At 31.9% G+C, this 15,253-nt stretch overlaps 1 protein-coding gene across 1 annotated transcript in view; it reads left to right on the forward strand.

Annotated features, from left to right (window-relative positions):
* Positions 1–6,092: 6,092 nt before the first annotated feature.
* The window catches only part of LOC129220899 (mucin-2-like), a 42,759-nt gene continuing 33,598 nt past the window's right edge, over positions 6,093–15,253 (forward strand). Inside the window, exons 1-2 of the mRNA XM_054855333.1 lie at positions 6,093–6,102; positions 11,612–13,234. Coding sequence (XP_054711308.1) covers positions 6,093–6,102; positions 11,612–13,234 — 1,633 coding nt within the window. The remainder of the gene's footprint in view (positions 6,103–11,611; positions 13,235–15,253) is intronic.

A 15,253-nucleotide genomic window follows, 5' to 3' on the forward strand; every position in this document is an offset into this window, starting at 1 on the left:
ATGTGTGTCTGTCAACCTTTCTACAGGTCTTCCGATTTTTATTTTGCGCCCCCCCCCCCCCCAATTTATAACTTTTGAGTGAATAGTCAACTTCGAACCAATCATTTTTCCAGCTTTAAGGATTTCCAGAATTAAGGTCTTCGGTTCTCACTAAGCAGTCATGACAGTTTTTTTTTTTTTTTTAACGGTGAAAGAATTTTTTATGGAAAGCATGTATTAGCTATTGTTATTAAATTTTACCTTTTATTTGTTTTAAAGAAATATATAGAAAAAAAAAACAATTAAAAAATTTACGAGTTTTAGGCCGCCTGCTGGACGCCTAAATATTTTTAACTGTGCATAAATATTTTTGTGGTTCTTGTGGGGCTATAGGGGCACAGTTTTATCAATTAACCCAAAATTTTTTATTTTTTTCGATTCAGCCTAGTACATAGGGCTGTTTTACACTTTTAGGTGCAAGTCGGCACCAATTGCCGTAGTTGAAATTGTATGAAATTTTTTTTTTACAATTGTTTTGACCGAAATCGAAATAATGATAAGAGGGTGTGCGACTTTAAAAATCGACTTTCGTATTTTTTGGGGACACCCTAATATAAATATATTAATAATAATAATAAATGGAAACAATAGTCTGAAATGTAAGCAAAACTATTATTTCAAGAAACCTGGAGTAACTGACTATAAAACATAGGCATTCGAAAACAGCTAGAAGAACGTTTTAGAAATGAAAAAAAAAAAAAAAAAAAAAAAATTCAAAACTGCTTTTAATTTGTCTGGAACAAAAACAATTTTGTTTATTTATTTTACTTTTTGTTTTTTAAATTTAAGAATCAATAGCCGGAATGAAAAAAAACATGGTAGTTTGTAATTTAATATTTATAGATTATGACTTTATCAAACATTCGCCATAAATACACCATGAGGCAAGTATAACGACAATGTTGTTGAAGCACTACAGATAAAAGTAGAAATATTCTTCCAATAACGTTTTCAATTTAGTAAATATAGTTTTGAAATTAGGTCTTATGTAAATTAATTGAAAGCTCAGGAAACAAAGTTACATTTTATCATGGATATTAGTTATTTACTGGTTCTTAAATTACAAATTGTTATTTTTTTTTAAAAAAGTAACTTTGTGATTGGGACTAGATTTTTTTAGTCTAACTGTACTGCTTTAAAGAAAGAAAAAAATGCAGCTTAAATTATTATTTTATTTATTCAATTTTCCTATTAAGTAATGAATTTCCTAAAACCACACGAACGATTTTTATGTCCCGCATTAAAAGAAAAAAGTGTTTATCTTTGTATGTCTTTGATAACTTGTTCAGACCTGAATTGAATAACAGTTTAGATATTTTTTATTTGAACACTGTAGATAATAGCGGATTTTATGTGCCAATATTTCAAATTATTTCAACTTTGATGATGGAAAGAAATCTCGTGGTTTTATCCGTAAATGTCCATGCAAATGATGTATGGGCTTTTCAATGACGGTAACGCCAGGTCTGAAAAAAGGGTAACCTACTTAATGATTGGTGTTTACTTCCGTAAAGTTTTTTTTACTTGCATTAGGAATTTTATGCGGTGAGAGTTTGCTCATTTTAATTGGAAATGTCAGTAAGGAAGACATTAAATAAACTATACGGGTGCGTCACTGATTTTTCATTTTAACGCTGAATTTGACATTTATTTCACTTGTTAATTTATCTGCACTTGCAATATATTGAAGATTTTTTTAAAAAAGTTTCAATTAGCTTTATTTCAAAAACCGTGTGATTAAAATTAATATATAAATAAATAATTAAAATTTAAATAAATGACAAAGATTTAACATTTACAATCTATTGCAAAACTGATATTTTCTTTACCATCATTAGATATTTTATGCTACAATTTTCGTTGTCGATTTTCTATCCGTATTTTTATCCGATATTCCGAAATAATAGGTTATTATACTATACTGAGCTTCAAGAACAACAAAATTAAAAAAAAAAAAATGTGTGTCGTGAAGATTTACGATGATTGTAAACTAAACAATACTTATCCGCTTAGACACTAAATCCGTTTTTAATTGTTGCCAAAACAATGAATAATAAATGTCATTATAAAGTTAATTTTGTTAATGAAAGTTGACAAACTAATTTAAAGGCGGAATTCAAAAAATGTAAATTACGCTTTTACACTAGACTTGACTTGAATCAAGGAAATCTAAAAAAACCATTTAACTGCTCAAAAACTAGAAATGCTTTAACTGCCCAAAATTCAAATATATATTTGCTTAAGCTCAACTTCGAAAATATATTAAAACTACCTTTTTAATTACTATTGATTTTCTTTGTTTTGGAAACAATTAAAAAGCGGAAATATTTTAACTTTATAAGTACCTTTTTTTTCATTGCTTTTGGCAGCAATTAAGAAACCACTACGTCACTTCCGTCACACAGAAAGATTATGGATAAGAATTTCAAAGCCCTCGCATTAAACGTTTCACTTCTATAAAACTTTAAAAGCAACTGCGTAAAGGAAATTGCAAATATACGCGTTTTAGTGAAGGAACGAATACTTTCTTCACTGCATTGAAAGGATGTGCGCAGTAAAAGTTGTTTATCGGCTATTTTGTCGAGTAGCTCGTTTTATTCCTTTCAAATAGATTGTTTGTTTTGAAATTTAGCTGGTGCATTTTAACTTTTCTCTTTTTTTTTTTTTTTTTTTGGCTTTCGTTAAGTCTGGGCTCGTTACAAGTTAGTTTGGCTAAATTATTATTATTTTTTGATTTAAAAGCCAAAAAAACTAATTTCTTCCACACGCTTTTTTTGCAACATAGTAATTCCATTAGTAGCAATGAGTTTTATACCATGTTTTTTTCCCCCCCAAGATTCGACTTTTTAACTTATAAATTCGGCGACAAACACTTTCTTGGCGAGAAATTCCAAAAGGCAATGCGCAAAATTACCCCAAAAGATGTATTACTTTGTACGCCCAATACACTGTTGTTTTTTGCATGCACGTTTCTCTTAACTATGAGTTTGATCACATTTTTTCTTATTGCGATGTTTTCGTCATTTGAAATCAAATATGATATAATTGTGTCGAATAAGAGTTTAATCACAGTCTTTCCTTTCGTGATGTAGGTATTTGTCATTTAAAACCAAAACATGATACTCTAGTGTGTAATTTTTCAGTTTTGTTGCATTCCGATTTTCTTTCTCTTGCTATCCCCCAAGCATTAAACCGTTATTACCGTTTTTCACGTTTTTATGTAGGGTCAACCGGGGCACGTTTACGCGGATTTTTTTTTCATTTCAAAATTTTATGGAACTTAGGAAATTTTAGACATTGCGGTTTTATGAAGCAGTTAAAGGAGTCAAAATAGGTATATTCGGTTGTTGCTCAGTTTGTATTTTGAACCGTAAAAAAATGTTTTTTGAGTCGAAGTCGGTTGCGTAAACATGCCCCGGACACGGGACACGTTTACGCATATTCGTTTAGACAACTAACGCGGTTCCGTTAGTGTTTTGAACATTATGTCTTACTATCGTTAAAATAAAGCAAATTACACACTGAAAAGCGTATAAAGTTAAAGCTGAAGAAACGTGAAGACAGCACTACATGTTTGTAAGTTATGAAATACGAATTTGTAATTCAATTAAAAATGAAATGGTGATTTTCAAATCTAAATAGCCTCAAAATACTAAAAAACTTTGAGACAGTTTGGAGCAAAAAAAAAAAAAAAAAAAGCGTTAGGGCACGTTTAGAAGTAAGATACCGTAAGAACGTGCGTAAAGGTGCTCAGACGTCAATGCGTAAACTTGCCCCGTCTCCAAGTTTGGATTTATTTTTAACGTGCAAAAGTATTTAATAACATTTCAATTCATACATATACAATTCTCAAAAAAATATAAAATTCTACTAATTTCTATATATTTGTTCTTTCTTAACTAAGCATTATTAATTTACAATAAGCTTCAAAACGTCTAACTCAAAATTTACTTGACTTTGTAGAAAACAGATTATTCTTTCTGCATGCTAGACCGAAGCTCGACTGATGCTCAAAAACTTGGGAGGATATTTGCAAGAGAACAGCATCAATCTGTTATGAGGGTTGGCTCTTCAGTTATAATTCTTTTTGAAAAAAGGACCTTGCGTAAACGTGCTCTGTCTACCCTATAAAATGCAGATGCTTCATTAAAATTGTCATTTTGCTGAATTTAGAGCTGTTTCTACTGATTCATTCATTCCAACTCATAATTTGTTCTTCAACTTGGAAATAGTTTTTGTGGATATAGTATTTCGAAACATTACAACGTTCAAGTGAACGGGAGTCAATCGTTTTATAGCTGTAACAGAGGTCCATCATACTTTTTCAATTCACCGTACCCTTCGAAGAGTTTGAATTAGCAAACGGCAATAACATGTATCCATTGTATAAGAACATATTGATGCACTGGGCACTTCGCGGCACACCCTCCCTTCCGCACCTACTTTGGGAGCCCTTGAGCGGTAACGTTACGACTAATAAGTTTATTTTCAAGAATAATTTTTCCCATATTCCTATAAACTGGGTCAAAAAATTTAACCCTTTTGGTAATATGTGATAATTTCAAAGTAAAAAAAGCCCTTACATGGGAAAAAAGAACCATTGAACCTTTAAAGAGCAAACAGAAAAGAAAAAAAAGAAAAAAAAAACACACCATAGAAAATTAAGTTAAACATTATTAGTGTCTAGGGTTTATCACAAAAAATTATTTTCTTATTTTATGAATGATAATTAAAATATTTTTTAAATTTTAGCATACAAATATTAAAGTAAGTGAATCATAATAAAAGTTTTACACTTAAATCATGCCTAAGTCGTTCATGTTCATCGTCTCGTCCTATTTTGAAAAGAGAGAGGTGTGTGTGTGTGGGGGGGGGGGACTCGCCGGTCTGCAAATTTTTTTTTAAAAATTTATCCGTTTGGGTTTTTAAAAAGGTTAGGAAATCCTACTTCAGAGATTAATCATTGCAAATTTTTCTTCATTAAAGATGCATTTTTTTATGCTAAGAAAAGCAAAAACTATCTTGATGAAAGGAAAGCTTTTCGTTCACATGTACCTGCAACCTCCCCATAGTAATAAATAAATAAACAAATAACTCAAATTCGTCGTAAGTGATTGTTTGAGTTAATTCAATCAATTACAGCCAAAACGCCTGATCCGAGCAGCTAATGACTATTTCATGAGTTTTAATTAGATCTGCTTTCGAGGAACTTGAATGAAAGGGAGACATAATTAACCTTTGCCGAAAACTAGTTTCTGTGCAAAGTGAAGCGTTAGAAATCATTGGGTTTGTAGTTCACCTTAATTTAGTTATGCTTACGAATTCTTTTTATTTTTGACATTCAAGAGGCATGTATTTCTCAGTTGGTTGCGGGAAAAATAAAAACGATTGCTTGTTATTTGCATTAGAATGTCGTTTTTCAGAAATTCAAAAATATACGTTTTCGCTCAGTCCATTTGCACAAATAAAATTTTTATGCATATATTTGCACAATATTACTAGAATTTTAAATTTAGGCTTTTATTTTTTATATATTCTAATATACAGAATTATTGTGTATCAAACTCTGACGTAATCCCCCCCTCAACATTAGACCCTCTTCACTCGCAGAAGAATATTCGAAACAATTGGGAGACGTACCCTCCTCTTCACGCTCTCCCTCCCCTGTTCGTATCCAAAGGCAAGCCTAAAACTCACTAGAAAGCCGTAGCAGGAAAATCATTTAAGAAATAATGACATAACGGTGAATCATAATTTACAGTTTTAGAACCCGTTTTCTTTAGATCAGGAATTTATAAAACCGAAAGCAAACTTCCATATTTTTGCACTAATAGCATCGTAAACTTCATAAATTAAAATGCAGTTGACTTCTTTTCTGATGATATGGAAACTGAAATCATTGCTAAATAATGCAAAAAAAAAAGTTGTTCCGGTTTAGTAATAGATTAGAGTTAAAGGGAAAAAAACTTACCTTTTTTTCTGCCCCCCCCCCTTCCTCCACACACAAATATAAGAAGGGATTACTGTCATTCTTTCTGTCTTTTCTTACAGCAATGGCTGGAGGTTTGAATTCAGTTCTAAATTAGGTGTTTACAGTAAAATAAATCAGGTGCACCGATTTTTTTGTACCTCTTTTTCTTCTTTATAAATGAAAGAAAAAAAGATTGTCTACACATAATACACAAACATTTATAAACACTCCTCGCATTTCTAAATTTTCTAAAGGGAAGTAAAATAATAATTAACAAATAAAGCAGATATTTTTAAAAAATGGTTTCATATATTCTGGCGTCATCGGAGCGCAATAATTTTGTCTGAACGATAGTAAAATCAAGGGGAAAAAAAACTACAAGAAAATATTTTTTTTTGAGATTGATCTATGATGAACACTTGATAGAATAAATTTAATTAAAAAAATATTGGAATTTCAGTATTTAGAAATTATTTAACACATTTCGGGTGCAACTCTCCAGAAGGATATCACGCTGTGCAAACGCCCCCTCCCCCAATAGTGACGCTACTGTGTTTGATAGATTAAATAAAATTTTGAACGTTCTGAAAAAAAAAAAAAATCCAAATTGAAGTATTTTGCTTCCAAAATGCCATTTGGTGTCACCCATAGAGGGGTATCTCCAGCTAAGCCCCCTTCCTCCAGTGGTGATGCTACTGCGCTTGATAAATTAAATATAATATAAAATATCGGGGACATTTTTAAGAATTAAACACATATATTTTTCCTTAAATCGTAAATCCATTCTGTGTGTCACACCCCAGACCAGTGACACCTCGGGCGGCCCGCTTGGAGTGTCTCTAAAATTTGTAAAAGAGATCGAAATTTCATTGCACCATTTATTTCTCAAGATTTAATATTTATATTTTGATACAGTGTGATATGAAATTACTAACATTTTATCTGCTAAAAATTTGGTGCTCCCAATTTTTTAGCGCTTTAGGCAAGGGCCCGTCACAAATTACTTTTATGTCCCCCCACCCCATAGCGTTTACTTTTACGTATACTTCACCCTGATTTTAAAAATCTCCGGCTCCTTTCAAACTCGTGTCCGGGCCAACAGGTGTCCCTTCGCTTCCCTGTGCAAGCCCCTGGCCAAAGGCCCGTGTCCCCATGTACCAATGGCTTAATCCAGCCCTAGCTTAAGTCCATACTATCATCATAAAACTAAGTACAGTTTAACCGTAATTTAAATTCAGCTCGTTCAACGAAAGTTGCCAACATGAGCGATAAACCCACAAACATAGCAACCGCACAGTAGGCACCTAGTGATTCAGGTGAACGACCTTTCGCATCACGGCCACCGTTTTTAGAGGTCAGGCGTTCCTCCAAAATCGCGGCGTGGAAGTATGTTTCCGCATAGTTTCTCCCCTGTCCTTCTGAGGGGCGGGGGAATTTTTACTGTCTACGCTGATAGAGCGAGTTTTTTTGTGTCATTCTGTCGTTGCGCAATACGGGAACATAGTCGTGCTTTGTTGAGAAAAAAAGATCGCGCCTGCTTGGAAGTCAGCACGCCACCTTCTTCCGCGAATCTTCCTGCTTTACTACTTTACGAGTAGAATGCAAAATGCAAATAAGTTTTTCTGTTGTTGGGTTTTCGTATTTCATGAATTGGAAACGGAACTCGAACCTTGTTCGAGAAATTCAGGTTGTGCTACAAACTGAATATAATGATGCCTGGTGTGAAAAAAAAATCTATCTATATATATATATATATATATATATATATATATATATATATATTATTTCACTATGATTTTATTTTTATTTTTTTTGTAACATTATTACAGTTTTAGAATTTCAAATGAACTCCAAGATTTAGCTAATTTATTCTCCAGGGGTGCCTTGTACTTACTTTCAAGAGGGCGGAAATTTTCAATTTGCGGAACATAACTCCAAATTTTAATAACGAATAATGATAGTTCTACCTAATAAAATTCCAAATTTTACCGAATCGTCAAACAAAATTTGTCGAATAAGAACGATTTTTTAAGGTCAAAGTGGCTTTCCATCAGGGCGCAATTGTTCTTTCCATGTGAAACGTTTTCAATACCAACGCATGGTTTCAGTACTACATTAATTTCTACTTCTCATACACTCAGGGGGGCCTCAATGGGAGGTCACGGGAGGTCACTGTGACCTTTCAAAATTTCCTAATTCGGCAAAATTTTTCTGACAATGCGGAAAAAATTTTTCGGCAAAATTTGGAGTTCCATTCAGCAAAATTATCATCATTCGGAAAAATCCGATTTTGTTTCCATTTAAAAATTTCAATTAAAAAAATTATCATTATTCCGCAAAACTTGGAGTTAAATTCGGCAAACTGAGAATTTCAGCCCTCCAAAAATTTAAGTTTGAGGCGCCCAAGCATACATTTAACGAAGATTTCTAGCTTAAAAAGATATTTATGAATATAAATATAATAAAGGCTTGAATTTCTAATCACAGCAACTATGATAGTAATCGGGATTTAATCACTAACCACTCGGACGTTAATCACCCAAAAGCGGTAAAGAATTATTGTTCATACATTTCAGATTTAATCTATTTTTCTTGGCTGTTATGTATTGAAACTTTAGAGTGAGATTTTCAGTGTGAGATTTGACCCAAGTTAGAGTGAGATTTGACCCAATTTGGAAAATGACTCCAAATTATACGTTTAGTTTTTTTATAATATTTTTAAATATATTTTTTTAATGCTTTCAAATACTTCTTTAAGAAAGTACCTATTTCATTTGAATTGTGTCATGTACTTTTCATTTGTAGTTCCTTATATTTTTTATTATTATTCTTATATCATTATTATTATTATTATTAGTATTATTATTATTATTATTATAATTATTAATATTATAATGAAATAATAATAATAATTTATTATTTTTGTTGTTGTTGCTGTAATTGATTTTTTATATTATAATTTTTATTAGTATGAAATAATAATAATGATAATTATTATTATTTCTATTACTTTATAACTATTTATTATTAAATTATAATTATTACCATTATTATTATCTTACAAGTATTATTATTACCATTATCTTATATTTATTATTATTATTACTACTCTTATTATTATTATTGTCAATGTTTTATTATTACTGTTATAACTGTTGTTATCAGGGTATTATTTTTATTTTGTTTAGTAATTATTAGCATAATTACTTTTATATTGCAGTTGTCATAATACAAATCTTTAATATGTATTTTATTAATAATAATAATTATTATTATTGTTATATTGTAGTTATTATAACTGTTATTATTATTATTATATTATTATAGTTATTATGATGATAATTATTCCAATTCGATTATGATTATTACAAATATTATTATTTGCTTATGAATCTTATAATTTTTATTATTTTATTATGGTTATTGCAATAATTATTATTAGATTATGATATAATAATAATAATAATAATAATAATAATAATAATAATAATAATAATAATAATAATAATAATAATTACTATTATTATTATTATTACTATTATTATTATTTATTTTTCATTCCGATGTTTTTTATAGCGTTATTAATAAGGCTATATTTCCTTTAGTTTAACATTCTACTCACTGCTTTAGAATTGAATTTTTTATTTCATAAACAACTAAAACATTTTCTACGCTAAGCGTGTCTGCATCGACAGTGGAGTCATAGGAAACTTTTTTAAAGTTTAACCACAGGCCAAGCCGTCGCATATAATGCTAGCAGTATGCATAGATTGTTGCTGTTGTGAGACTACAACATCTTTAAATTTAAGAATATACAGTATTGTGGCCATTAATTGGGAAATGTTATTTTTTTTTTACTTTATCACACGGTAAGCGAACGAATAAGCACTCAAATTCAGCTCAGAGTTCAAATAGCAGTTATTTTCAAACTAGTAGTTGTTTTGTACGCCTCAGGTAAGTAGTAGGCATATAACTTCTGCCGCCAAGTGACTAGAAGTTGGCAGTGGTAGTTGCTCTCTTGTTGTGGGAGTAGTTAAAGTCATGGATATCAGCCCTGAAACACGTGCTAAAGTGATTGCACTTAGAAAACGCACTTCTAAAACGTTAGAAGAAATAGGCAAAATATGTCGAATGAGTAAATCAAGTGTCGGGAGGATATGGCAGCGGTTTAAAACAACAGGAAATGCTGGTACCAACCGTATTAGAAAATACGACAGAAAAAAATCAACTTCGGCTCGTGATGATAAAAGTTTATATCGAATGAGTGTTATGAATCCTCGTTTAACTAGTTTTTGTCTGTCCAAGTCCGTGGTAGCAGCTGGTGTTGACATTGCACCTTCAACAGTGAGATACAGGCTTTTAGAACGTGGGCGAAAAGCACGCCGACGGTACAAGAAGTAGCTTGTCACGCCTCGTATGAAGAAAAAAAGGTTAGAAGAATGGGCACGGAAATATAAAACATGAACTGAAGAGGAATAGGAAAAGGTTTTATTTTGTGTGGTTCAGGGATTTAGATCCAAGTTCGTGAGAAGGAGCAAAGGAGAACCTCTTCGTCCGCACCACATTAACCAAGCACCCAAGTGTCCATCCAAAAAGATGTTTTTGGCTGTTTCTGCTTTTCAGGGACCCCTTGTTCTTGTAGAAGAAATGATGATCAGTGCCAGCTAAGAATCGATATTGACCCAAAATGTGCTTCCAACCATGTTTAAACTTTGGCCAAACGGAGATTACATTTTTCAACATGACGGCACGATGTCACACATCGGAGCAAATTTTTAATTACTGCTCTAAAAACAAACTTACTGCACTGGATTGACCCGGAAACTCACTGGACTTAAATTCGATAGAAAATTTTTGGGGGGTACCGTTAAAAAATGACTTTATAAGTTTGACAGTACTACGATGGAAAAGCTAATTTCGTCTGTTATTGACATATGGTATAATGACGTTGAAATTAAACCTTAATGCCAGTCTAGTCCATTCCATGCCAAAACGTGTCTGTATTGTTATTAAGACTCGAGGAGGCTATATTAATTATTAGTTTCAAATGTATTTATGAAAAACTTGTATAAAACTGATTTTTTGAAAAAAAAAAAAAAAAAGCATTTCCCAATTAATTGCCACAATACTGTATTATGTATTCGTTTTTACTGTCTGTAGAGAAGACATTGTGTGGGTAAGAGATAAAGTTTTTAGCTAACTTTCGAACAGTGTAAGAATATTGAAAAAATAATTATTTCTCTAAACAGATCCCTCCACACCAAAAGTATTAAAAATGATAACCTTTAGAAAAATTTAAGCTGTACTATATTGAGGAAATTAAGAAAAAGATGAAACTGTTTTTGAAATACTGCTTTGCATTAAAAACGCTTGAAGATTAAAAAACTTATTCAAATGATTTAAGTTTATTGTTTGGCTTACAAAAGGAAAAAAAAAAACCTCTAAAGGCTTTTTCCAAATAAAGTTTTTGAAAAACCTCGATTTGTATTATTTGTGATGATTTGTATTATTTAAAAAATAACTGACTTGATTTTAAAGCTCGTATTGATAGATGTATTCGTTAATGTTTACTTTAAAGTATTTACTTTTCTTTCATTTCAGGTGCGGGTAGAGTAATACAGCCATATTCGTGTCATGATCCAGTTACTGATGAAGAAGGTGTTTGCATGTTTTCCTGGAACTGTCAGAATTCTAACGGAACACATTTGACATACTGTATGGACAGATTTTACTTTGGAAGCTGTTGTAAGCTTCCTCCAGGCGTATACGTAGCAACGCCTCCTCCTATTATATCTAACGAAGTTACTATTCCAGAAAAATTTAAGCCAAAACCTAGTACGACCAGCAGGCCGTTAACAGACAAGTTCAACGCATTAGATCCAAAGAAAACTACAAATAAATTTCAACAGGGAATTACAAAACCGACGAAAGGAACGGATTTTCCACCTGGTCTTGTAACGTGGAGGCCTTTAGAAGAAACAGTAACCACTGAAGCTCCTATTAAGAAGAAACCTACTAAGGTGTTTTCCACTAAACCATTGCTTACAAGCTCTACTGCGGCACAAGCAGAAAGTTCTACTAGAAGATCAACTCAAAAGCCAGTTGTGACTGCTTCGTCAACAGTTACTAGAAGAAGAACAAGACCTACCCGACCCCACGGCTCCACTGTGAAACGCAGGAGGCCAACTAGACCATCTTCCGTCAGAAATAGCACTTCTACTAGTGTGACTATAAGAAGAACCAAACCAACACGTCCCTCTTATCGACCCTCTACTAACTTTGAAAGAGTCACCTCTCAGTACTCAACGAGCACAATTGGCACTTGGTCAAACATTCTCGACAAAACTACCCGTCCTCACTTAATTTTTACGACTAGAAAACCAACTCCATCTACAACAACGAGACGAGAACCTCTGTCAACTACAGCTCGACCATTTACAACAAGAACAACCCCATCTACAACCACAAGAAGAGAACCTCCGTCTACTACAGCGCGACCAATTACAACTAGAACAACCCCATCGACGACCACTAGAAGAGAACCTCCGTCTACTACAGCTCGAACAACTGTAACAAGAACGACTCCTTCTACAACGACAAGAAGAGAAACTCCGTCTACAACTGTTCGAACATTTGTAACAAGAACAACTCCATCTACCACAACACGAAGACAAACTCCATCAACCACAACAAGAAGACAAACTCCATCGACCACAGCTCGAACAACTGTAACGAGAACAACTCCATCTTCAACGACACACAGAGTTGTCACTACTCGTGGACCAATTATCCGAACAACAACGAAAGCAACTCAAACTTATGGGCATCTAAGTACGCGAAGACCTACAGAAGTTCCAATTAGTAGGAGACCCACAATTCCAGTGAGAATTCAAACTCCATTTAGTACTAGAAAACCATCACCTGTAGTACAGACTCGACCAACATTGCCTCCGACGTTTTCATACACAATAAAAAATATTTTGGAAGATGACGAAACTACAACTGAAGTCATTACGTTCCCTCCATTTCCTGGTGTCACAAAAAAATCCACATCCGGTGTGCCTATTACCAGAACTACACCGAAACGACCAACGGTAACACCAAAGCCAAGACCTAGTAGACCTTCAATAATCACTAGTATAACTGAGAAAACGACTTCTGTGCCAACTACAGCTGTTCCTACTACTACAGAGAAGAAAACTCCGAGTCAAGACTACACAACAGGTAAGGGATGTTTAAGATAACTTGTGGTTGAAAGTGGTGCATGAAAAGTTTTTTTAGCTAAGAAAAAAATTGTGAGTTGTCCAATTGCGAAAGTCATAAGAAGAAAATGAAAACTAATAGTAAAAGAATTAAAACAACATACTTAGGTTCGTTTCAACAAATTTGACAAATGAAATTAAAATGATGAAAGCTTAATCAAAAAACGCTGACAGCATACTTTTTGTACTTACAGGTTAAATATTTTTATTAATAATGTACATAATAATATTATAAGTGAATTAAAGAAAAATTTAAAAGGAAGTGAAAAGTCAGGGGAAAAAATAAATAGTTTAACCGTTAAAGAAAAAAAAGCTCAATGCATCATAGTTGAATGTTCACCCACTAGAATATTCATACATTTTCTCAACATTATGAATATTTTGATTGATCTGAAATATTGCAAATATAACGTAAAGTTGAGTCATAAACCTGCTTATTATTGAGGTAGAAAAGAACATTTTGTACTACAATCATATTTAAAATTACAATATAGGCAATTTGATTTACGAACAAAACTGAAAGTTAAAAACAAAAAAAAGGTAACTAAAATTGTGAAAAACAAGAAAAATGGGAAATAGACCAGTAAAAAATACTGAGTAAATCAATAAATAAACAAATAAGTTAATCAGTAAAAACTTATTTGTTTTATCAGTAAAAGCTTATTTGTAATGTAACTAAAATTGTGAAAAACAAGAAAAATAGGAAATAGAACAGTAAAAAATACTGAGTAAATGAATAAATAAACAAAAAAGTTAATCAGTAAAAAATGAAGTCAATAAATAAATAAATAAAACTAAAAACATCGTCACTCAAAGAATTACACGCATTACTTATCACTTGCTTACATTTATTTAAGGAAAAAAATAATTTTCCGAGTTATTGACACGTTCTAAATGCTAGGTTTTATGTTCTTTTTAATTACAAATACATTTTAATGAGTAAATAATTCTTACATGCTGACAATTACAGCTATTTGGACCAATTCACCATCTTCAATAATTTTATTTTATTGATCCCATTTTTCAATAAAGTGAATGTACACTTTTATTATTTTTTTAACTTTAAATGTATGTTCTGAAGTATTAAGTGAAATATGTTGTTTGCTTCGTATGTATTACTTAATATAATTAATATAAATTGTTTAAATTGCATGAGTTGTAGTAAACCTATGTAAATCAGTCATGTTTTGCTCCTTCACCATAACTTGCTTAATTTTATGTAGCAAATGTTTTTGCCAAATGCTATTTTGATTTTAACCTTGTTTCTTTCATATGCTTGCTTTTGCTTGTTGCTTGCTAAATTATTTTATTAATGCTTCATTCGAGCCCTTTTGTATAATGCTGCCATTTTCAAACTTCGAAGTCTTAGTATCTTATTCTTTTTTGGAAAGGAAGACAAAAAGATGAATAAAGGCTTAAGGCACCACTTCTAAATCCACAAGTTTAATGATTTAAAAACCGTTAATGAAACCTACGGAGATTTTAGTAGCGTTTGCGCTTAGTTGCCAAAAAGGAGAGGATATTTTTATTAGATTTGTGGGTTTTTAACACAATAGCCAAAGTATACTGTTTACTAAAATAGCATTAGTACAATCACACAAACACAACTGGCTTTTCACATGGTTTTGTTCAAAACACTAGCTATACACAAAAGTCGAGAAATTGAGATTAAGGTGACTTCTCGACAAATGATCGGTGCGCCCTCTTTACATTTGAAGATTCTCGTTAACATGTCTTTTAGATTTTTAGCTACAGACAAATATTCAAAGTATTATTGAGTTTTATTACTCAAAAGTGATCTACAAAATCTGATATGTATGACGATGTTATATGAATTTAACATAATTTATACAACAAGTTTTGATAACGTTCGTATGCATTTTAAAATTTAACCACATAAGTGATTCAGGGCCGTCATTTGGAGCTTATCAGGGGGGGGGGAGGGTATATCTTTAATGTGTATCATATTGAAAAACAACAA

Source organism: Uloborus diversus, chromosome 4 (genome assembly GCF_026930045.1).
Source record: "Uloborus diversus isolate 005 chromosome 4, Udiv.v.3.1, whole genome shotgun sequence".
Classification (NCBI taxonomy): Eukaryota; Metazoa; Arthropoda; class Arachnida; order Araneae; family Uloboridae; genus Uloborus; species Uloborus diversus.